The sequence below is a fragment of the Silurus meridionalis genome, chromosome 9, assembly GCF_014805685.1.
Source record: "Silurus meridionalis isolate SWU-2019-XX chromosome 9, ASM1480568v1, whole genome shotgun sequence".
NCBI classification, from domain to species: Eukaryota; Metazoa; Chordata; class Actinopteri; order Siluriformes; family Siluridae; genus Silurus; species Silurus meridionalis.
Genome location: NC_060892.1, coordinates 432,655 through 458,989, shown reverse-complemented (window position 1 = coordinate 458,989; position 26,335 = coordinate 432,655). Strand labels below are relative to the sequence as shown.

The following is a 26,335-nucleotide window of genomic DNA, read 5'->3' as shown; positions in this document are numbered from 1 at the left end:
GAGCTATATGGGGGTTCAGCAAAAGAGGATCCCGATGAAAGGGAAGCATCTGAGGACCACAGATTGTCCATGGAACCCTCATTGACCACACCATCCACATCTACACAGGTTCCAACCAGCAATAGCATGCTCTTCAACTTTGTTGACTCCTTCATGAGGCCATGGAAATACCGGAAAGGCAGTGCTTCAACTGGAGCTCCTTCAACAGTGTCAAGTCTATTAAAGGAGACATCAGAGGAGGTCCAGGACGTCAGGGTGAGACCAGACGGTGGGCTTAAAGGGAATAAAGGAAGTATTGATAATGCTATTGTGGAGCCTGAGAGTATAGAGCTGTCATCTGAACCCTCCACGGTGTACTCAGAGGAAGGTCTTCTAGAGCAGGAGAAAGAAGTGGTTCTGCCAGTACCAGTCAAAGAGTCGAAGAATCCCAGCGAGATCCAAACAGAACCTTCGGTTTCACAAGCAACAGAACCCAGAGGTAAAAATACAGTTTATTTTCTGAAAGGTCAGAGTATGTTGGGGAAATATTATTATTATTGGCTAAGAATTTACTTTCTTCTGCATACACGAGCAGATCATTCCTCCTGTTCACTTTTATTCTCCACAACTCGAGTTCACAGACAACGAGTGCATCACTGATGCCAATCTTATGAGAATTCCTTTCTTACTTTCTGCCTGAACGTAATTTTCCCAACCGAATGTCCAAACAAACCGTTTCACTTCCAAGTAGACCATTTAAAGCACATCACACTTCCCATTACTTTAATACTGATACATTCAATAGTGCAGTTATTTCATTTATTTATTATTTGGAGCAGAGCACAATATAACATCAAAACAAAAAAATCTCCTACAACACCAAAGAAAAAGAACAAACACATCCATAAGCTGTTACACACTACAGAAATGTCTGAAAAGGAGCAGCATCAAAAATCTAAATTTTCATACAATTTATACAAAATATGCATCGATTACATTTTTTCCAGAGTATGTTTTTCTTTATTCAGTATTGCTGCAGGCCATTTCTGCTTTACACATTTATATTTCTCTTCCCACATCCTCTGTTTTATTTAGTTCAGCGTAGTGAACTGGTGCAGATAAGAAATGGAATTGAGCAAAGTAAGCAAATGATACTCTCAAGAGAGTACACACACACACACACACACACACACACACACACACACATACACTCACACAGACACACACAGCGTATCTTATTTTCTAACTTATGCACAACGTTCCTAAACTTCTGGTTATATTTAGTGCACATGGCAAATCAGAGCATTTAAATTACAAGCAGTTTTTGGAGTATAAAAGCTGTGAATCAGCAGGAGGAAGTTCTCCCTGTTTTATATAAAACTGAACCAGTACTATGGATTCTGTGCAGAAGATGATTTGGACAGTTATAGAACGCAGCTCCAGTCACTGATGTGAATTCACATGTAAATCCTTACAGAAAAATGCAGTTCTGTTTTTTGGTGCTGAAGTGGGTCATAGTTCAAGATTTCTGTTCCTGATTCCTGATTATTTCTGTACAGTGTTGAATAAAGAAAGGTTTAGAACTTTGAGGTGAGTGTCTGAGCTGATACACAAAAAGACATAGAGCTCAGATACAAACGTTTGTGGACACCTGACCATAAGATTGGTATGTGCTTCATTTTGAACATCTCATTCCAGGATTAATCCCCTTTTGCTGTTATAAGAACCTCCACTCTTCTGGAAAGATGTTCCACTCGATTTTGTGGACATTTTGAGAAGATTCATTAAAGGGTGTTAGTAAAGTCAGGTACGGATGTAGGTGAGAAGGTGAGGAGGTCTGGGGTGCTGTCAGTTCAATAGGGTTGTGGATAGATAGCAGGAGATCTTCTACTCCAACCATGTGAAGCAGATCTTCATGGAGCTGGCTTTGTGCATAGGGGCATCATCAAGCTGGAACTGTTTTGGGTCTCCTAGTTCAAGAAGGAGGGAAATTTCACGCATTTAGAGAGGTCTAATATAATTATGTTTACAACTTTATGCTACCAGTTTGGGAAAGAACCACACAGGAGCCACACAGGATCAGTGACGGCTCAGTGGATAAGATGTTGGATTTATGACTGGAAGGTCATGAGTTCAAATCTCAGCCCCATAAATTTGCCACTGTGCAACCCTGAGGCGTTTTTGCACAAGAGTACATTTTGGGGAAGAATTCCAGATGGCAAAATATAGTTTATACAGTATCTCATAAAAGTGAGAACATTCCTCAAGATTTCTTCTCCCATTTCATTTCATGTTCTTAAGGGACAAAACTATAGAAATGAAGTTGGATATATTTTAGGGTATCAGTGTACAGTTTGTGTATCAGTACAGTTTTACTGTCCTCTAAAAATAACAACATCCAGTCATTATTGTCTAAATAACTGCCAACAAAAATGAGTCCACCCTCAGTGAACGTGTCAGAACTGTGTCCAAAGTGTGAATATTGTGTGTGAGCACATTGTTATCCAGCACTGCTTTAATCCTGGGTGTGGAATTCACCAGAGCTGCATAGGTTGTTGCTGGGATCCTCTTCCACTCCTCCATAATGACATCACGGAGCTGCTGGATGTGAGACACATGGTGCTTCTCCACCTTCTGTTTGAGGGTCCCCACAGGTGCTCAATAGGGTTCAGGTTTGGAGACATTTACTCCATCACCTTTACCTCTATCACCACTCCATCACCTTCACCTTCAGCTTTCTTTAGCAAGGCAGTTTTCATCATGGTGGTGTGTTTGGGTTTGTTATTCTGTTGCAAAACAGTGGTTCAGTCCAGTTTCTGAAGGGAAGAGCATCATGTTCTGCTTCAGAATTTCACAGTACATGTTGGAATTCATGTTTCTCTCAATGAACCACAGCATCCCAGAACCAGCAGCACTCATGCAGCTCGAGACCATGATGATACCACCACCATGCTTGACTGTAGGTAAGACACAATTTTCTTGGTTCTTCTCACCAGGGCGTCACCACACATGCTGGACACCATCTGAGCCAAACAAGTTTATCTTCGTCTCATCAGACCACAGGACATGGTTTCAGTAATTCTTGCTCTTGGACAGGTTTGTTGCAGTGTGTGGCGTACGGTCTGATCACTGACGAGTGGACCTTCTGCTTCTGCAACCTCTAAAGCAATTCTGCAGCACTTGATGCACAGCACGAGGACTCGACTTGGACATGATGAATAGAACATGTGGTTTTGCATGTTTACACCATGTACAGCTGTTAACACTGAGGGTGCACTCACTTTAGTTGGCAGTTATTTTGACAATAATGACTGTATGTTATTAGAGGACAGTAAATCTGTACTGATACACAACCTGCACACTGACAGCAGCATTTAACTTCAGAATAACCAATCCTGAGACATGAGACTAATCTAATATTATAGAAATGTAAACCATGGGTAAAGGAGTAGGTCATAAAGGTAGAAATGAGGTCTGTGTGAGATCCATAAAGTGCTGTGGTCCAGGGAGACTGTACACTGAGTGAAGAGGTTACTCCTCAGATCTACTTTATTCCCACAGAAGAGAAGACGAGGAGTGTTGGGTTTGAAGAGGTCACATTATTAAGATTTACTGCTTTCCTTTTTTCCGTTATATCCCTCCAAAGTGGAAAATCATCATGTGTCATGAAAACTAACGGCACATTAAAGCTTCCAGCATTAAGCTGTGATTGGTACAATATATCGGAACGGTTTTCTCACACGAGGCAGCATCAGTACAGCCGTCCTTCTCCCCCAAGCCATCGTCATATGGGGAGCATTAACATTTTATACTGGGTAAGAATTTAGCTTTAGCCAGCATGAATTATTTACACACAGATGTAATTAATGCACCGTAGCCGAGCCTTCGCTTCAGTCAGACTATTCGAGATTCTCTTCCAATTACAGTGTGCATGGTGTGTGTGTCTTTATATTCGTGTGTGTGTGTGTGTGTGTGTGTGTGTGTGTGTGTGTGTGTGTATATAAACACACACATACAGGTACACTAAGTAAAGAAGTCACAGTAGTGATGTTTATAGGCGGAGCTGCTTCAGTTCTGTTGTCTCTCAGACACGGGGTGTTTAAGTGAATTGGGCTCTGGTGGTGATTTCACCCTTCACTGCTCTGACTTTTCTTTTCTTTCTTGCTTTGCGTTTGATTTTGATAGAGGTTGTGAATTTAAACATCACTCACTGAGCTCCAAGTTATCAAGTCTGTCTGTGCGTCTCAATACAAAGTTCTGAGAGGAATATTCTTATCTATATATTTTATAAAATATTTATGTTTAGTTTTTGAACTGTTGTTGATTGTGATGTTCAGCTGTGGAGAAGTTCAGTGGTGGATGAAGTACATAAAGCAGGTGGTTTTAGTAAAAAGTAAAAGTTTTTGTTTTCAAATGAACTTATGTTTCCAAAGTAGTGATTTATTATAACTCTAATGTTCCTGTGATCATTTTTATCACAAGATTCTTCACTTAATCACCTCAGTTTCTGTGTAAAGACTCGAATGTGACTCTCAGCACACTGATCTATTAATAGAATGATATTAATGACTCAAACACTGATTGATTTCTATTACAATCATCATGAACCCAAAACCTTCTTTTAAACTACTTTAATAAAAACGTGTAAACGAGGTCACGTGTGTGGTGGTGAGTTCCAGTCTGGAGTTTCTTCATCATTTATTCCTCTGTAAATGTTCTGCTTGATGTTGAACTGATGCTGAACTGTATGTTGGTGATCAGAAGATGCACCGAGCGCGTTTAGAACACGTGTAAAACAGAGCGTGCGCTCGATCCTGATTGGTGACGTTTCACTAAATGTATTTGAGGAAAAAAGTGACTACTGAAAGTTACAGTAAAGATATCTTAAAAATGGAAGTAAAGTACAGATAGATAAACCTACTTAATTATATTTAATTCATCTATCTGTCTATCTATCTATCTATCTATCTATCTATCTATCTATCTATCTATCTATCTATCTATCTATCTATCTATCTATCTATCTATCTATCTATCGCAGTGGTGGTCCAGTGGTTAGGGCTCTGGTTTACCGAACATAAGGTGATAGTTTAAGCCCCACTGCCATGCTGCCACTCTTGGGCCCTTGAGCAAGGCCCTCACCCAGCGTATCATGAGCCCAGATTTCAGGCAAGCTGTGACATGTGAATGAAGGATTTCACTGTGCTGTAATGTGTGTGTGTGTGTGTGTGTGTGATAAATAAAAGTGTTCTATTCTGTATACACTGTTTAAAACGAGGACTGAGGTACAAATAAACACAAAACACAAGACTGATTAAAACACTACATAAAGTCCTTGTTATAATAAGAAAGACAATAAAATGTGATCATTTGTTATTGAAGACATTCCTGATGTTCTGTTTATGGGTTGCTGTATACATGGGCTTTTTTTGCCTCTGCTTCTGTAATAAGCACGTACTTGAACATATGTTTGAGACAATGAGAGTAATTATTAATGTGTTACTGCATGCGTTCATGCCTTCTTCCCATTTTCCCACTGCTACATGCAAATGTGACGTCTTTAGAAGTCAGATGGATGTAAAATCTCGCTTCGATGGTACGATTGAAGTTTTTAATTAATTATTCAGATCATTAATTATACAGCTACTTGCTTATGTAAATTGGCCTACAATTATATGACACTGTAAGTGCAGAGCAGTGAATAATTTATTATTGATTAAATATTTCATCACCATCACAGAATATCTCTTAATGTGCTGTTCCCACAGCATGTAGCCCCCCGGGGAAGATCATGTTACCTGTGTACCAAATTATCCATACACTCTTAATTAGTAGTAAATAATATGAACCAGGTGTTTTATTTACCTGAGAATGTTTGAGATCAGGATTGAACACGGCTGAAAGAGTGAACATGGCAGAGATCATTGCACCGCACAGCAGTGGATGACTTATGGTTTGTTAGCCGCCGGTTTCTCACATTAAATGGTGCTTTATCGACTCTGAGAAGGAAAACGACGGCCTTCCTGCATGTTCCTTCACATTTATTTAATGTTTTGTAATGAAGGATTGCTTTGTGGTGTCTTGCTGAAAAAATATTGTAATGATAAGGTACTGATTTATTACCATTACTTGTTAAAGTTCTTGATTACAGTAAGGGAATATATACTGCAGGGGTAATAACTGGGGCAGTTCAGTGCTGCAGCCCAGGCTTATGAATTATGCCTATGGATTTATAATGCAGCCATGAGATCCTAAAGTGTGTTCAGGGAAAAGTCTGGATATCTGAAGGGGTCTGATGGATTGATAATGAATGTAGTGAGTGCATGACTGCATACATTAAAGTTAATAGCTGCAGTTTTGGTGGAGCAGCACGTTTGTCTCACTAATTAAACACGCATTTAAAGCAGTCTCCTCCCCCTTAACAATGTTAATTGCAGTATGGTGTCGTTTCTGCAGGACTAATTGCGTCAGGACGGATGGAGGTGATGAATCCCACAGCTGCAACGAGTCCCATGGGTTCCAGGAGCAGTTCTGGCTCCATGCCAGTGCTGGGCAGTGAGCAGAAATGGGAGTTTGAGTCTCTGAGAGGATACTCCACCCCAAACAGTAACGTGATCTTCACAACTCAGACCAGCGGACTTGTGGAGAACAAACGAGAGGCGATGGAGATCATGACAATTCCGTTCAGCAGGGACACTCATGAGAACTACTCTGGTGAAGGAAAGGATCATATCGATGAGATTTACTCACTGCCAAAAGTGTCAGCATCACAGTCCTCCTTACAAAGAGGGCTTTCAGAAGAGTTGAGCGACACTGACGGGAGTGGAGGAAATGATTTATTTATCAGTAGCACTCACATGAAGCAGGGAACTCTGGAAACCACTGAGGAACAGAATGTTCTCTTACAAACAACTGTGCAATGGGAGCTTCTAGATCTTCCAACTGGACAACCCTCCCAAAGCACAGGTGTCTCCAAAGATGCCTTAGGTCCTGAGGAGGCCAGAGGGGAAATCCTGTACATTCATCGTCCTACAGAAAAATCTGAGACCTTTCCATTTAAAGTGCATTTGGTCCAGAAGAATCTGAACACACATGCACCTAATGGATCTGAAATCCCGACTCCTTACGTGGCCACCAATTCAGAACTTAACCAAACAGCATCAAGTGCTACTGAACAAATGCCAACATTTTACAGTGAGATTCACACGACAGATGCCACCACTGCTGAAGATCCGACTACAGATCCTGCAGATCCTGCAACATCAGTGACTCAGTTGCCTGTGGTTCAGGAAGAAACCGAGGAACCACAGACAGATACGTTTACTACTGAGACCAGTTTAAGACTTGAGACTACAAGTAACACAGTTCAACTCACCACACCAAGTGTGATGGAAACATCTCATCAGAGCGAGACTGAACCAGAAACCCAAACAGCTCCTCCCACGGACATCACGGTGGGATTTAACACGAGCACGGCTACAGCTGAGTACGAACACGACTCTTCAGCTTCATCCGGTGAGTTTCTTCTGTGTTGTTTTTGTTTTGTCAGTCATGTTCTCCACACTAGCTTGTGTTATGATCTGCTTGTTGAGCAACACGGTTTATATGAAGGTGCTTAAAAGCTTGCAGAGAGAAAGCCTCGTTTGTCATGTATCACCTGTTCCACGTTGTATTTTCCTCTCTTGTGTCTCACGCGTCAACAATAAATGTAAAGAAAGCAGGAGCACGACACTGGATTGAAGCAGCTCTGGGAATCTCATTAGAAGGTCAGGAGTAGTGGAATTAGGGCAGCTTGCTAAAGCAAAGATCTAAAGCCTGAACAAATCGATGCTGACAGACGCCAGTAGATTTGTGCAGTAATTGACTCCAGACTTTTTCTTTTCTTGTCATTATTTTGTTTTTGTTTGTTTGTTAAAAGTCCACTACTGATGTTTCTCGCTTGGAAATTCATCTTCTGTGATGACATTATTTACAGCCCAACAGCTGAGGAGAATCCTCCTCTTCCTCTATTCATCATCATCTCACTGTAGCCTGGACTTTAGAGACAAGAGCTGACATTCCATGACTAAAAAAAACCCTGACAGGTGAAGGACTGAATAAAAGCAGCAGGATGCGTTGAGTTAAAAACGGAGCCTGGCTTGTCTTCTATTTTCCTGCAGGGCAGGTGGAAGTGCATCGGCTTTTTTAATCAATGATGTTCTACTGGAGAGGTTTATGCTATCTTCTCTTCCCAAGAGGCCTTTTAGGCATCGTACAGAAGCATTTTTGAAAAATACCAGCTTTTCTGATGGTTCTGCAAACAGGCATCATCGTGTGATGAGATAAAGAGGAGCCGTGTCTCATCTCACACCTCGGTGCTGTTCCATCGATCGCACTGATGTGACAGAGGCTGCGTGAACGTTCACAAAGGTCAATCAATATTCATAAAGAGACGCCCATCTCACACAAAGATCCACCATCATGCACACGTGAGAGAGCGGACCCCAAAACGTTCCACCAAGGAGCTGAAGAGCACCAGGAGGTGGAGTAGATCAAAATCAGCTCTATTTAGAGGTGTGTCTACAGATTATGTGTAACAAGGAACACGCACACACGCGCGCACACACACACACACGCACACACACGCGCGCACACGCACATGCGCACGCACGCTTTTATCTGTATTTTTTTTTTACATTTTTAAAGAATGTCACCAGAATCTGAACATTTCTCCTGGTCGAAAAGCCTTAAAGGTTAAATAGTTAAAGAGGGAAATCATTAATAAATAATTTAATAATTTATAAATTAGATTAGATTTAATAATTAGAACAATGTGAAAATGTTCCGCACCACGAGTTACTCCAACAGCTTCCTTATTAGTAGAGCACACACTTTCTCCCTCATACCAATGTGATCTTCTGGCACTACTTTATCTGTGTGTGTGATTTGGAGCAGCAGAATTGTAGATGTAATGAGGAGAATATAAAATATTAAAAGTGTTATTTTTTTATCCATTCAGTCAGTTTTACTCTGCAAACATCAATAACAGCTTGAACTCCTCATTGTTGGGAAGTGACCATAGAATAAGGTATGATCCACAGTTAGGTGTGAGACCTTACACCATTATAATGTTCTCCACTTCACCTCGGGACCTTCATCATCTCCACATCTACACTAACATCCTGGAACATCTCACATCTACACCTGGATTATCACTTACACAGTAAAGATGAATTATTGAATCATAAAGTGTGCAGTATTTGTATTTTTTTAAACACTCACCAAAAAAAAACACTGGTTAAAGCTCTGAAGGTCGGGGGATTTAAGCCCTTGAGCAAGGCCCTTAACTGCTCAGTATAAATGAGATGATTGTAAGTCGCTCAGGATAAAAGCGTTAGTTGTGAACATAGTGAAGTTTTTTGTCAGGAGGTTTTTATGAGATTTGCAGAAGGAGTCTTCAGTGTTATATTGTATTGTATGTTATATTACAGCACGGCCTGTTCTGGGTTCTTCATTCTAAAGTTCTCACCAGCACAGATTTCCACAACCAGGCATTCATTCAGAGTGTATAATAACAAGCACAGCATTTTCTCAATATATTTTTATACTTTGTTCCTCCCAGTGAAATGTATGCATCACTGCACGCTCCTGTACCACAATGCATCTCAGTCACGCTCAGAAACTGGATTTATCTGGAGTTTTTATTATATCAGGTGAGAAAACAGGATGTAAATGTAGTTTTTTCTCCGAGGCTCTGCTCAGGATGTAGCTTGGAGGAATCACTTAATTTTTTCTGCCAAATGTCAAGAACGCAGTAATCAATCACAATACACATTCTTTTCGCTCTCACATGGATTTATTTTGCTCTCATGTAAAAGGAATCGATCTCGGCTGCTGCTTAGTTGCGGTTTGCTTACGCACAGAATTCTCAGGATCGCTGCTCTTACGAAGATCTTGAATGTTCTCAGAGTCTTGGCTGCAATTCTGCTTAAAAAAAGTTGTTCATTGCAATGATAATTATAAAAAATTATATATAAATGTAAAAAGCTGTTGTTTCTGTGCAATAAACTCAGTGAAAGCAGAGAGAAACACAGTAATGGGGTTGTTTTGGAGCAGTGAAGGTTCCAGAAAGTGAAAGGAATCCTGAACCATCACGGCTCCTATTCCACACTTCATCACCATGCAGATCCGTCTAGACTGCGGCTCGCTGGAACAGAATTCACCGTACAACAAGACGATGAATACGACTGAGTTCTGTAAGTGATATTTAAAGAGCAGACAGACGTCTGGAGTGATATCTATCATGAAACCACCTGCCCAGTCACCACACCTCAATCCTACTGAACTGCTCTGGATGAAGAAGAAAAACTCCATCTAGTGAAGAACATCTCTGTAGAGTTTTATAAGAGACACAGTAAAATGTTTCAGCTGAACGTTTGGAGAAATGAACTGTTCAGATGAAGAACTGTGACATTGGAAACAACAAATGAATTTTTTCCCCAAATACTAGTTTATTGAAACAATTCCTCCTTCATAATTAAATCCTCCAGAACACAGCGCAGTGTCCCATCTCTCTCAGAGCAGGAGCGTCACTCCGTCACGTCTGGAGCTCGTCTCTCTGTTTGTGCCACTTGTGTGAATTTAATGAATGAATCAGTGTGAAGATTTGTTTATTTGCATGTTTCGTGCTCGGTTTTGTTCTCATTCCCCTGAGATTAGAGAATTTACATCAACTTTACAGACACTTTATAAAATAATGCGTTTTATTAATCATTAATATCAGACAGCAGTATGAAACCTACGATATCTAGAATATCTGCGATATTTGTGCATCAGATAATAAGCAGGAACTGATTGCAGGGTGGAAATAAATTGGAGGAAATGGAGAAAATGGCGTTTCTCTTGTCATCGTACCGTGTTTTCGACCGCACAGCACGATCCTTAATTATCTTCAGTTACTTTTTTTAGCAATAAATAAATATGTGCTACAGAGCTCATTAGTGTCTGCGTATCAAAGCACATGTGTACAGAGCCTGTAATATTTCTAACTTTCCTTCTTTCTTTTTGACAGGCCTTTTGGTTTTGTGTGTAAATTTCACTAATACGGCGTGTGAGCAGCAGGAGCTTCTCTTCCATTCCCTCTACTAATGAGCTGAGATGCGTTGATTACAATAAAAGTTCAGTGCAGTAAAAATGCAAAGTCAGCAAAAAACTTATGCTGGAAAAATCATTTCTAAATGTGTGTGTGTGTGTGTGTGTGTGTGTGTGTGTGAGTGTGTGCATTTTGCTGCATAATCCAAGCAAATGAGCAGAATACACTAAAGTAAATGTATATTTTGGTCCAAAGCAAAAGTCATTTGTGTGAAGTCAGAAGTTCATGCTCTCGGCTTCAGATCCTGTTGATGATAAAATGCAGGAGCTTTGAGTTCTAAATTTCCAGCTAATCTTTAAGGCCACCTACTCTGCCTGCAAGGTAAAACACACTGAATATACGATCTGTGTGTTAAATCCAGTGAGAGGGAGAATCGAGCTCTACACGAGCTGCATTCTGGGTTTGTTCGTGTGTTTTTTCTGCTTCTTGCCGCCTACCAGACCTTGAATTCAGTGTGAGGAGGTTATTGATTTTCTGCACTGTTTTCTTTATTGCTACATCCAGCTCCTTCAGGTTTATACTCACGAACGCATTCTGCTGCTTTTTTCCCGTCCACGTTGTGTCTTGTTTCTTTGCGACGTTTATGAAGATCTCTTTGCTCACTTAAGAAATCAAAGTTGCTTAAAGATCTGCTTCAGGTCTTTTTCTGGAATATTTTGTAAAACATGGGTTTCATCAGATTTTATTCTTTTGATGGTAAAGACTGAAAATGCATGTGTTTATTTCCGTCAGTCACACCATATCAAATCCTATTCAATTCTATAAGCTGGTACTTGTAACAGCAGGGATTCGCTTTGGGGAGAAGCAGATCTTGGTCTGATTAAAAAAAAAGATGTTTTTTTGGAGAATCCAGAGAATATAGCACGAATCTGCAGATTCTACAAGTTCTTATTGTAAATATCTCAGCAGGCTTATCCATAAATACACACAGCGGATATGAGAAAATTCATGAAACCCCTCCTTATATTTAAGATTTATGTGCTGTGTTTCCTGCATCTTTATTATATTCTTGACATTTAGAACAACAACCAAAAACAAAGTTTGATTGCAGAACGGATTTTGTTTTGAGATCTGATGAAAAAATAAACACAGAAAGTTCAATCCTGATTAAAAAAAAAATCCCCTCAGGCTCCGTCTCTAAAAAAGCAATTAGAGTTTTGTGTAAAATGTGGTCTTTTTCATTCGATCCATTTTTCTCCCAAACTCTTTATTTCTGTTTCTGACCCAAAAGCAGTTTCCTTCATATATATTTCACTACAGACACAAATATCTGAGATTGAAGGTTAACAGATAAGAATGAGGTTTTCTTTTGAGTCAATGTTTTTTCTTTATATCATGTTAGGGATATCCCATCCCTTTTTGCTCTTCAGACTAGCCTGATCCATCCTGATCCCCTGGTGAAGTTCTCATCAATAGGAAACCACTCACTGCTGCTGAGGATGGCTTCACGTGAACAGGCTGAAGATCCAGGAGATTACTGTGGATGGTAAACACTGAGGAACCGTGAAAATGGATTTGGACTGTAATTTATATAATCAGTTCTGCTACAATGCTTTAGGACTAAAATCACCATGAACAGTTTCAGACTCGAGTCTGCATAATGTCTTGGAGGGGTTTTAGTCCATTCCTCAGTACAGAGCAGTTTCAACTGTTGGTGGGTTTTCACACATAAACTGTCTGCTTCAGGTCCTTGCAACATTGCTATTGGATTAAGGTCAGGCCATTCCAAAACCTCGCTCCTCTTTAACCATTCTTTGGTAGAACATTGTGTTGGTAGAACATGGGGTTGATGTCTTGCTGCCTTGCTTGCTGCTGTTTGAGATTCAGTTCACAGACAGATGTTCTGACATTTTCCTTCAGAATTACTGGTGCCTGATAAAGCCATCCTGGACCAGATGAAGCAACACATCCCTAAACCATATGGGATACTACCACCACCATGTTTCACAGATGGGATGAGGTTCTTATGCTGGAACGCACCGTTTCCTTTTTACAAACATGTTTTGGAAACATTTAAACCACAATGTTCCATTTTGGACTCATCAGTCCACAAACAGTTTTCCTCTGGTCGTTCCACATGATCTTTAACAACCTTTTGAGGAGCAGCAGTGTTCTTTTTGGAGAGTTTCCCCCTTTCCTTGTGATGACACTGAGGTCCTTCAGTCTTCTTTTGATGCATTAATGAATATTAAAATTAGCCAATATAAGACTTGTTTGTTTGAAGTTCCAGTTCTTTACCTTGTGACCACTAGTCTTCTTCCTTTTGGAGTGATCTTTGTTGGTAGATCACCTCTGGGAAGGCTACAGTAGCAATATTACTAAATGTCCTTAATTTGTCTGACTGTGGATTTGTTGAGTTCAAACTCTTTAGCGATGGTTTTTTTAAACTTCTCCAGACTGTTGAGCAACAACTGTTCTTCTGAGCTCCTCTGAGCCACGATACACACGATACCAGAAATGTCGAGAATTCTGAAGCGATCACTGTATTGATTTCTGTATTTTGTGATCATATGCATTAACAATATCCATTTATAAAAATAACGTTGAATAGAATTAAGACGTGTAAAGCCACATCATGCAAACGGCAACATCTTCAGTGTTCCTGAGCTCAGAGAAACCTGCAACCAGACACAATTACTCTCATGAGTGGAGAGAGAAATGCCATCCATCCCACTCAGAACCCTGAGGCTCTCTCTGACTTTTCTCACCATTCCTCATGTTTTCATTAAAATAATCTGCTGTCCTCCATTTGATTTGGATTTTTATTCAGTCTTTAGTTTGAAAAAAAAGCAACTGTGCCAAGAAACTGGAAATCTGATTTGTTGAACTTGGTAATGTGAATGTAGCTTTAGTGTGTCCAGATGTCCTGATGGTAGAGCTGATGCAATATGTTCTGGCAGTCAGCAGCCCCAGCATTTGAATATTAATCGTATCAGTGGGGAAGGTCAGGGTTCCTCACTCAGTGTGTGCACAGTACTGCTTCTAAACACTGCTCCATATCCAGAGTGTGTTTGAAGCTGATGAATACGGTTTGACTTCTTGCCCTTCCCTTAACCTCCGCTGGTTCAAAAATGGAGTAACGGAGCAGCGCACTATTGAGCTTTTCTTTATGTTCCAACAACCTGCAGAGTATCGAGTTTTTCACACTGGTGCTGAAAGCATGATTCAGAGAGATAACAATCTCAGCCGAGGTGTGAAAGCGAGTGTGAACACTTTACGATGTCTCACACCCAATGAAATGTCCTACATATGGTCTTTGATCATACAGGATGTATAGTAACACTGCTCTTAGCAGGAAAAGGCTTCGACGTTCTACTTTTAGCTGATGGATCTGCCAGGCTCTCCTCAGTTAGACATCATGACACCTTCAGATGCTTTACTCTTCTGTGCTGCTGCAAGCACTGACACAATTCACAATCTGGTCCACTGGTGTTGCTGAATGGGCTTTAAAAAACAAACCAGTTCGGTGCAAACTGAAATATTGATTTTTCTACAGTTGTATAATTTTATTTGAGGTGTCGTGAAGAACATTTCATTCTATAGTTAATAATCATGTGAAGCACATGCCGTGTGTTATTCTACTTGTTGTATGTTGTTTTGTACAGCAACAGAGACACTGGTCATGCATGTAAATTCAAGACCACTACAACCACCAGTAAATTTTCACTACAGTGTAGCAGCGATGATAATAAAGTACAGATGACGCAGATGAAATAGATTAAACAAGTAATTAAACAATTCTTATCTCTACTGCTTTATTTCAAATGCGTTGTGGGGATGAACAGGGACACAAGTAAAAACCCCACGGTGTACAACCGGCTTCATCTTCAATCCACTACAAGGATTCATGGATTTTTTTTGCACCATTCTGTCACTCCTAGAAGTGTGCTGTTTGTGAAAATCTCAGGAGACCAACAGTTTCTGAAATACTCAAACCAAACCTGAGGGTACCATCATCCATGCCATGATTCCATGCTAAAATCAGAGATCATCCTTTTTTTTTGTTCTGCTGTTTGATGTGAACATTAATGACAATCAAAATACTTTTTTGAGCCTATAGAGAAATTGTTGAATTAATTTAATTAAATTAACTGAAGGTCTTGACCTCTATCTGCATGATGTTCTGCATTGGGCTTTTGCTGCATGATTGGTTGATTAGATAACTGCATCAATGTGCAGATGTGTCTTTATTTATAAAGAAAATGGTGTGTGGGGGTGTGTGTGTGTGTATTTGAACACAGAGTCAGGGAGTCTGTCATGGCTCGTGACTCCGCCCCTCTCAGCCATGGTTTATTATCACCTGCACCTGTTCCTCAATCATGGACTCGTTAAAGACACTCCCTAGGTTATTTTTGAGTTTGTGAAGGTAGAATTGTGGAATAAATATGGAGCTCATTCCCCAGACTTGAGACTCCCCTGTGGTCCTGCTCTTTGTTTATAACTTCATCATTTATAACCGATTATCCTGCCTGTGTGTACACACCTTCTGGCTTCGTATTTGCAGTCTAACTCCATTCTGCTGTTCGTTATCACATCGCAGGAGAAGAAGGAGAAGTGCACTTGATGTGAAGTCAGCTTGCTTGTTTATGATTGGACACAGCAGATGTGTTTTGAAGCACATTCAGACAAGATGGATGGTCTTTCACAGAACTCTTCAGACCTGAACCCCACTTAAGACTATGCTGTGGTAATTACCAACCAGCAGGTGAAGCACTCAAAGCTTTCACCCAGCACAGGAGGCTCTCACCTAGAGGAAGCTGGAAGTGAATGGCAGGGCAAGAGAGGGGAACAGACAGGCAGGGTAGCTGTAGGACTTGGGAATGAGCACCGAGATCTGCAATATGAGATTGATTTCAACTGAAAACAGCTTTTTAAATGTAAAGTATAACATTAGGAGGTAATTATGTCCCTAACACATGTTAAAGTGAACCTTCTGGGTGAGGGATGCAGTGAACTTTCCAATAAAAATCTGATTTCAGTTCTTCCCACTGTGCAGGATGTAATGACAGTCACAACTCAAAGCTAACATCAGTGTTTTATAATCAGAGGAACTTAGTGACACATTGATGTTATTTTTTAAGATGAAATATGTAGAATAAAAACGTTTACATAGACTAAAGTTATTCACTAGTTTGACTCAACAACTTTTCTCTTTTATCTGACACGTGAAACCAGTTAACAGATCAAATATACATATACAATATCCCCCAGATCTCCCAAATGAAGGTTGGATTTTAAGTGATCAGCAGTGTAATGTCTAACAGTTTGCAAATGATTCTTAATTGTATCCTAATTTCTCTAAACTCTAAACTCTAAACCCTGACCTTCTTCCATATGGATCAATTTTCTGTCCTGATCTCAAGAAGTCTGGGGAAAATAGTGAGTAGCACCAATCAAACACTGGAGTAACGCAGTCAGCTTTGTGGATCTCCCCACTGTGTTCAAATAATGTCAAACTTCTTGGGCTCCTGAGCTTCCAATACGTGAACTTGTAAAATATAGTAACCTACTCAATCACCAGCAGGTCCAATATTTCTATCAAAATTACAAATTGTTTGTTCCAACTGAGATTTTATTTTTCTACATTAGAAGGCTCGTTATATTAGGCCTTCATGTTGGCCACTCAGATACTTTCATGTTATTTTCTTTGAGCTATCTTTATACAAGTTTGGATTTGAGAAGGAACAAGTCTTTAAAAGCTTGGGATCTCACTTAGGGTGCATCATTCCCACGTTATCAAGGGCACTATCTGTAAAATCAGACCCATTCACAAAGACATGTGTGCTCTCAATTAACTAATTATGACAACCAGCCAATCAGAAGCTTCGAAAATCAATACATCATTTTTTGGAATTATTCAGACTGTTAAAGACACAGATGCGTTGGTGTTTGTAAACCTCTGACCTTCTGGGGTTCTGATATAGTAAACTAAATCTGTTTGTAATCAATTGTACTGAAATTATCCCTGATGTGAAGAAAGTAGACGTCGTAAATTGGATGTACAGTAACATGAAACGTGGAGTTGTGAAGACTGGACATTATTTCTGGCTGTCAATATCAAGGCTCAGAATATCGTTTTCAATATTATCAGTTTGATTCTCACAGCTGTGGTGAAATCAGTGCATCCCTGCTAGAATAAAAGCTAGAAAATCCTCCATAGACTTGTCTGTGTTCCAGCAGAATTCTTCTCAAGATCTGAAGGTCCAGATGTATTATTCTTTTGATGTACCGTATTTTTCGGACTGTAAGTCGCTACTTTTTTCCCACGTTTTGAACCCCGCGGCTTAAACAACGAAGCGGCACATTTATGGATTTTTCCTGGGTTTTTCCCGGTTTCACAAACTTCATGCCAAAAAACTAAACCCCAGAACATTAGATTAATGAAATTTCCAAACAGAAACGAAAAAACGCACCTCACCTGTGTTCTGAGCTGCACGGCATCGGGAGAAAAAACTTTTACCGGTGGCGATTTTTAAACACACGACGATGCCAAAAGATAAACTCCCGAGAGAAATAGTTATGAAAAGAAGGAGGAAGACAGTGAACAATGACTTTCTTGGTGGGCTGCTGGGTGAAAGGAGAGCTCACTAACTCCAGTTACAACAAAAATCATTTAAACACAGACAGGTTTCCAAACTCGTGCTATTTTATTTTTCTTGGCAACAGCGTTACGGGTTAGTCAAAGAAACTTAGAAATCAGCATCAGAAAATAATAAAGGACATATTCCTCAGTCTTGCACACACGCAGTAATACAGGAAAATGCGGCGGCAGGCTATTCCCAAAATACCGCTCTGCTCTTAAAGGAGCCACAACATATTTCACCCGTTACACCGTGTAACAGACACTGTCTTTCATTAAAGCCTGTGTAAAGTTCATTAGTTTCAGTGTAGACACCTGCAGCTTATAGACAGGTGCGGCGTATTTATGTTCAAAATAAAAATCTTTGTTAAATCTTTGCGGCTTATATATGGGTGCGCTTTATAGTCCGGAAATTAGTTAGTAATCAGACCCTCCTACACTGTGATGGTTCATATTTCGATCCACTCCAGAATATTCAGATTTTATTTGTCTTATTAATAATAATGATAATTATCATCATTATTATTTCATAAAGTAGAATAAAAAAAATAAAAGGGTAGAAATTTAGTTGTAGAATAAAAATCTGATATAGGAATGGAAACATATCCATGATATTTTATATTATTTTGCTTTATTTACATTTTATATATATATATATATATATATATATATATATATATATATATATATATATATATAATTTTTTTCTGCTACATAGTTTTCTCTGTTTTCTGTGTTTATGTGAAACATCTCTTTTCTCTTATTAAACTCATCTGGAAACGTCGGTTGTGGTTCAGTAATGGATCACTATATTTCACACTATACACTGAGCTCGTTTGTGTTTTTAATGAGTGGAATATTGATTGCATGTGTATTGCACACTCCACCCCCTGATTATAGACCCAAACCCCGTCTCATTGTAAGCGATAAGTCATGACTAATTGTTTGAAAATAAAATCGATGTCTTATTCCTTCTCAACTTGGGTTACGAGTCCTGTTTAATGTTCAGAGCCACTTAATCCAATAATCCATTTGACAGGATTGAAAAAAAAAAACTCAAGTAGGCAATGAAAAGTTTATTTCATCATAACAATGAGAGGAAGCCCTTAAACTCTGCTGTAGTGGTCGTGGTCTGTAAAGGCAGGATGATGTGAGTTGAGAAGTGTGTGAGCAGCTCTCAGAAACACTCATTAAACTGGTCAGGGAAAATCTTCAGCTTGTCTCCTGCTCATAGAATATCAATTTCCCAGCTGCCTTTTGAGAAAATATCACCGCTTCCTTTGGTGCTGATTTCTTTTTCAGTCCCTGAGGCACCTCTGTGTCACCATCTGTGTGCTCATGCATGAAATTTATCTTATGACAACGTTCTCATCTTTTCAAAGAACAGTGTGATGATAAACACCAAAACACTTTTGTCTGTGAAAATCAATTTTGTCTGTCAGTTGAAGTAATGTATATTTTGGATTGTCACATGATTGATCAGTATGACACTAATACACTAATATATAATAATAATAATACATCACACACGGACCCTCCAGCAGTTCCAAATATTACAATGAAAAGATAATATATAGATATAATAAATGTATTATATAATATTAGATATTATAAAACATGATTTACACTCACACACTACTTTAGTAGGACTACCGCTATACCTGTACACATTGATCCATTCAGCCAATCAATCAACAGCATTAATCAATAAATCAATAGAATACAGGTTTAGCTTTAGCTGATGATCAGGTGTTCAAACATAAAACAATATTGGAACTGTAGCAGAAGCAGAAGTGTTACTGCCCAACTGATTGGTGAGAATATTTCCTATTTCTATAATTAGATTTTTCTGATCTCTGAAATTTCCTGCATAACAGAATGTGATCACACTGAGTGGTGCTAAATAAAGAAAGAAAGAAAGAAAGAAAGAAAGAAAGAAAGAAAGAAAGAAAGAAAGAAAAAGAAAGAAAGAAATCTCTTTAATTATGTTAACTGACTAATCAGATGAATTTAATTGGCAGTAACTCAGTTTATGGAACCTTTTAGTTAAATCATTATTTATACAAAATTGACTTCCATCTCCTGGTGTCTCTTCACTTTGTACAGCAGTATTCAGTTCAAGTTCAATTCAAGTTTATTTCTAGAGCCCTTTTCACAATGCACAATGTCTCAAAGCAGCTTTCTGAATGTAAGAACTGAAGAACAGCAAAGTAAATGTTAGTGAATTCTGAGTATTTGTCTCTGATGAGCAGCCTAGGGTGACTGTGGTGAAGGAAAATCTCCCTGAGATGTTTTGAGGAAGAAACTTTGAGAGAAACCAGACTCGACAGGGGACCCTCGTCCTCATCCGCTGGACACCAACATGTGATTGTGATCATAAATCATTAAAACGCCGAAGAGCGAGAAATATCATGAGCCCCAGAGTGTGTGATTATGAGTAACGTCTTTTTTACAGTCAGTTGAAGCTCCTGAGCAACTCAGAAATTAGCTCAACATCTGAGATCATTATAAATTCTAGAACCAGTATCAATAGTAATATCCTGATATCTGATAAAGCAAACTATTTCAACTTTTTTCTTAAAAAGGAACTTTCACAAAATGATATTAACAGAAGAATAGAACAGAAGCAGATATGGGAAGTTAATTACACCTGTGAATATACAAAAACTATAAATAATATGAAATGCAACCATCAACCTGAACATGAATGTGGGTGAAACCAACATGAAACCAGTTTATACACAAGTGCTAATGACCGTGAAAGTGGAACAGGTGAGCAAACAAACATGAACTCAGCTCAGGAGGTGCAGTAACTTGTGGGAAGTGTTGGGTGTGATCTTTACTGGAAGATACTGTAGATATCACTCTGAATGAGCGAGCTGAGGTGCTGAAAAGTGAATGTGGCTTCCTCAGAGTCTGAGAAGAACCAGATGGCATTGAGTCATATTGTGTATTATTAATGCGAGTCTGCGCAGTGTGTGTGTTTGTATATAATGGTGGGTTTAGTGTGAGCATGTTGATGGTTGGCTTTGCTCCTGTCCTCATCCACCTCCTGTCCACTTCCTGTCCATTACTGTGCTGACACTCCACCCTACAATTCCAGGTAATGGTGGTAAAAGGACACACTGTGTGTGTTAGGCTTCTCTCAGGCTTCTCCACTGTTCATCACAACCACAGTGTTGTGACTGTTACACGAGTCTACACTCATTCAGAGTAATGACGTGTTTTCATGGCTCTTTTCTTCTTTATTCATGAGTGTATTTTAGTTTCTATTATAAATATTACAAGAAATATGACTTTCTGCTTGTCTGCTTTACTGAGTCCAAAAGAAGCCTGAAATTATAATGGAGGCTGTGCAGTGTGTGATGTGGTTTGGGCTGCGACTGCATTACACAACAGTACATCATTTACCAAATCCACCAGAGCAAGCCGGGAGAACGTGAGCGAGACTTCTGCTGGGCTCAAATCCTATTCCACCAATCATGAATTAATTATGACAATGAGTTTGTTAAATCTCACGTTTATTGCTGATCCCACCACAAAAACACGTTTAGCCGAGACTTCACGGCGTTATAGCACATCAGTCCCGTAGACGCCAGTGTGTGGCGCTACAAGGCGAAGAGGGGATTGTTTATGAGAGCTGAGCACATCAGTGAAGTGGGAAGAGCTGGATCACAGTGTCCTTCCCCAGGAAGCATCCATCATGTTAAGCAGGGTGCCGACATCACATTCATGCCAATCTGTCACCGTGCTGGAAATCATGAGCCTGGACTCCCCTCCGCAATCCCCAGTCACGCCGGCATGCATGGACCTGCAGTTCCTCTCCTGGAGCTTTACTCTGGAACGCTAGAGCTTCGTTCTGCTGCTTATGTGGAAGCCAGATGATATAACAGATCTATACAGAAACCAACAGCTTCATCCATGAAGTTAAATTATTTTAAAATGTTATAGAATTTAGGTGAAATTCGACTACTGGAATTGATGCTGATGATCAAAAAAACAACATAAAAACATTAAAAACGTGATTCAGTGGTGAAGGAACAGAGTATAAATATGGCATGAACAGATGATGTGTGCGATACAGTTATAAATACAGAGAGCAAAAGTTATACGTTATTTTTCTCTTTCAGCACGCTGTTTAGGACACACACGTTGTATTTTAATTAGATATGAATATGGGATATTTAGATCAGAAAACAGATACACTATATTGCCAAAAGTATTGGGACACCTGATCTTTCCTGCCATATGTGGTTCTTCTCCAAACTGTTACCACAAAGCAGCTGGAGGCACTCAGTCGGACGTCTTCAGCCGCAGTATAATAAAATTTAGCATTCACTTGAACTTGGAAACCCAAATCCTGTTCCAGCATGGCAATGCCCCTGTGCACAAAGCCAGCACCATGAAGATCTGAATGACATGGTTTTGAGAGGAAGATCTTGAGTGGCCTGCTAAAAGCTCTGATCTCAACCTTGCTGAACGCCTTTGGGATGAATGTGAACACTGACTGCACCCCAGACCTCCTCACCTTCTCACCTCCATCAGTACCTGACTTTACTAACACCCTTGTGGCTGATAAACACAAATATCTACACACACACACCACATGTAGTGGAACATCTTCCCAGAAGAGTGGATCAAATTATCTGAGCAAATATAAATGTGGAATGCAATGCTCAAAAAGCACCTTTTTCTCTTCCATTTAAATTGCGCAACCATCAGGAGAATTTTAATGAAAGGAAAAAAGGTAAAGAGTTTAAACAGTGCTCTTTGTTTGTTTGAGCTAAGCATATTTATTTTCATAGAAATGACACTGCAGTGAACATCAAGACTTTATACTTCTGATTATTTCATTTTTTTGTAGGAGGCAGTTTTATGACAGAGACTGAGATTTTGTATAAAATCATTGAGAGAGAATTCAGACATAGATTTGTCAGAGTGTGAAGTTGATTAGAGAGGTGAAAGGAGAAGAAGAGAAGGGGAAGCCAGAGGAGGAGCCAGATGAGGTGGATCACGATGAAGAGAAAGAACACCTTCACTGAAGACCAGGCAATGGGAATGGGTTCAAATATTGTCTTGGGTTCAAAGAGGAACACTGATTGATGTGCTGATGTATTGTGATTGAATGCTCAGCTTCTACAGAATATCCAGTCGCACAAGGAACTGAAACTGTCTGTAAAATGATTCGCTTTAACGATTTGCCAATAACCAACTTATGGATTATGGAGTATCAACAAGACAGCTAGAACTTAAAACGATCTTCAAAGAGAATCTCACAATACACACATGAAGCATTAGATGCAAACCATTTGCCTCAAATGTCCAGAAGCTTTTATTGTCATTTCAACCCTCTGATGCAGTATACAGTGAAATTCTATCAGATGCAGAATGCATGGATGCAAAAACAGAACCTTGTGCTATAAATGCCACATTTTCATCTCCAAAAATTCAGAATGCTTCATCAGATACCATTATCATGGGGAAAATATCTAATCCCGAATTTCACAGAAATTAAAAAAATTCAAGAGAAAATAGTAATGAAAATTGAATAGAAAAAAAGAAATAAATGTAGAAAAAGAAATAAAAATGTCAAAAACACTGAAAGGATATAAAAATCATTCCCAATTTAAATTTTTTTATTTTTTTGGAAAAATCTTTGCAACATGTTTATTACCAGCATAGGAATATAATTTATAATAGAAAAGTAGAAATTAAAAACTTTTCCCTGGGTCTCAGGAGGATATGGTGTACTGTATTGTCATTCAGGGAACTGTTTTCTGTATTATTGTATTTCCTCTCAAAATAGTAAAATAAAATGTTCCTGAAGATCCAACATGAGCAAAATTATACACATTACTGCAATTTCACGTTTAAAGTGATCAATTCCAAAATGACTTGAGTGAAAGTCTTCGAGTATCTGATTTGAACTGTATTTGTGTTTTTGACTCGTATTGAACGTAGGCTCAAAACCAACCTCAACACCAAGGCACATGTTTGTGAAAATACAAAAAAAAAAACAGTTGATTTGCGAGGTTTTAATTCCTAAAATACAAAGAATCTAATTGTACGACTCATTAACACTGCATTCAACAAAATCAACAGAACAATTTTTTTTCCAGACGCTGTTTACACTCCACTCCACCTTCTGTGGTTTAAAATCTAGACCGAGGCAGACTGAAACATGCTCATCAAGGCCATGAAATTAGGGATTGGTCAGTTCAAGTCAAGTCAAGTTTTATTTATATAGCGCTTTACAGCAACCAAAAAGGCACTTTCCAGTAAAAAATAACAAAAATAACAAATAGACAGTAGACAATAAATTATAAGAAATATAAAAAATATAAAAATATAAGAGCACAATATATACGTAAAAAGCAGTTAAAACAGGGCTACGTGTTAAAAGTTTGTATAAATAAAAAAGTTTTCAACTGCGATTTAAAAACACTCAACACAGTGATGGATCGAATGTGAGCTGGAAGAGTGTTCCACAGCTTTGGTCCCTGGACAGCAAATGACCGGCCACTAAACTTTTTACATCTGTACGTAGGAGTGACCAGAGAGGTATGTCTAAAGAAACGGAGAGTTCTGGCTGGATGGTAAACTCTTATTAATTCAGTAAGGTAGCTCGGGGCAAGACAATTAATGGCCTTGAATACCAATAGCAGGAGCTCATACTCCACCCTATACCACACCGGAAGCCAGTGATGCGTGCCGAGGACCGGGGTGATGTGTGAGCGTTTTGTGGTGTTGGTGAGAAGACGTGATGCCGCGTTTTGCACCTACACGGTAGGTGTAAACTGAGGAGTAAGAGGACCAAAACTCAGACAACTGCTGGGTGAGTCCGGGCTAAAAAGGATGTACTCAGTCTTTTCTTCATTCATATGAAGGAAGCTCTGGGAGAGCCACTGATTAATATCCTGAAGGCAATTATGGAGAGGGTCCAATGCAGAACAATCACTCAGAATCACAGGAAGATAGATCTGGAGGTCGTCAGCATAGAAATGAAATTAAACTTTGTGATTGGAAATGAGTTGACCAAGTGGCAGCATATAGAGAGAAAACAGAATGGGACCAAGAATAGATCCCTGAGGCACACCAGATGACAGAGGAGCAACCGATCAAGAATGATCATTAAGTACAACTGAAAAAGTTCTGTTAGTGAGGTATGATGAGAACCAATTTAGTACTGCACCCTGCAGACCAACAACATGCTGAAGACGAGAGATGAGGATGGCATGATCCACGGTGTCAAATGCAGCAGTCAGGTCCAGTAACACCAGAACCACAGAGCTTTTTCCATCCAGGGCTCCAAGGATGTCATTGTGGACCCTCAATAACGCTGATTCAGTGCTATGTTTCGACCTGAAGCCAGACTGAAATGTATGTGCAGTCGAAGGTGAGACTAAAGCTGAGTGAAAACAAGCTTCTCCATCAACTTCGACAGAAATGACAGGTTAGATATAGGGCGGAGGTTGGATAGTGTGGAGGGATCAAGATTGGGTTTCTTGAGCAGCGGTCTATCAATAGCGTGTTTGAAAGCAGCGTGAACAGTACCCATGCTAAAACAGCTGTTTATGAAGGAGACAAGGATGGGACCTATGGTGTCAACAGCCTCCTTCAAAATCCTGGCAGGAACAGCGTCTAGAGGGCAGGTGGTGGGCTTCAACTCGTGGACAGCTTTTTTGAGGTCCACCAAAGTAACTGCATCAAAGTTCTCTAGCACACATTGCGCTGCACGAGTAGAGATGGCAACAGCGGGGATTTGTGTAATGGTTTGCCTAACAGACGAAACCTTGTCCAAAAAATGTTGCTTGAAAGCATTGCACAGGTTTACAGAAACATCATTCAAGGCGACAGACACCGGAATAATGACAGAATTGATAGTGGTGAATAAAATTCCAGGGGGGTGGCTATTGCTGTTGATGAGATCAAAGATCTTCAGTGCACTCTGATAGGTGGCAAGACTGTCTCTAAACATCTCGAGTGACACCTGCAGCCTATCCTTCTTCCATTTTCGCTCAGCCTGCCTACACAGGTGCCTGAGGGCCCGAGTTGTATCATTGAGCCAGGGGTCCGCAGGAACATTGGTAGACTTTACATTATAGGGTGCAACAGAGTCCATAATCTGGGAGCAGATGGTATGGAAGGAGGCAAGGAAACGGTCCGGACAAGGAGGTGATGCCAATTCATCAATAAAGGCGAGATCAGAAACAGAGAAGCCAGCAATAAAATCCTCGACTGTAGATGAGGTAATAATGTGACGGCAATGAGGGGCAGTAGACGTTGGTACAGGTAAAACAGCACAAATGTCAAATCGTATAAGAGAATGGTCAGAGATAGGAAAATCCATGACCTCACAAGTCGACAATCACCCCACGAGAGATAATAAGGTCAAGAGTGTGACCTAACCTATGGGTGGGACAGGAAATGGACTGAGTCAGATCTAATGAGTCTTAAAGTGCTTTAAAATCATGAGCAGGTTTATCAGTGGGGCAGCAAACATGAATGTTAAAGTCACCACAGATTAGAACATTGTCAAACTTTGCTAGAAACTCTGACAGAAACTCTAAGAACTCAATTAAAAAAGCTGGAATACCCTCTAGTGGACAGCTGGCGGCACTTCAGGGACTGTCTGTGTATAGTGG

General features: G+C 39.7%; 1 protein-coding gene across 3 annotated transcripts in view; it reads left to right on the top strand.

Annotated features, from left to right (window-relative positions):
* ncanb (neurocan b) overlaps window positions 1-26,335 on the top strand; it is a 140,781-nt gene that overhangs the window by 56,451 nt on the left and 57,995 nt on the right. For all 3 annotated transcript variants that reach the window (XM_046857421.1, XM_046857420.1, XM_046857419.1), the window contains exons 7-8: window positions 1-478; window positions 6,436-7,494. The exon at window positions 1-478 is cut by the window's left edge and continues 275 nt beyond it. In XM_046857421.1, the coding sequence (XP_046713377.1) occupies window positions 1-478; window positions 6,436-7,494 (1,537 nt within the window). The remainder of the gene's footprint in view (window positions 479-6,435; window positions 7,495-26,335) is intronic.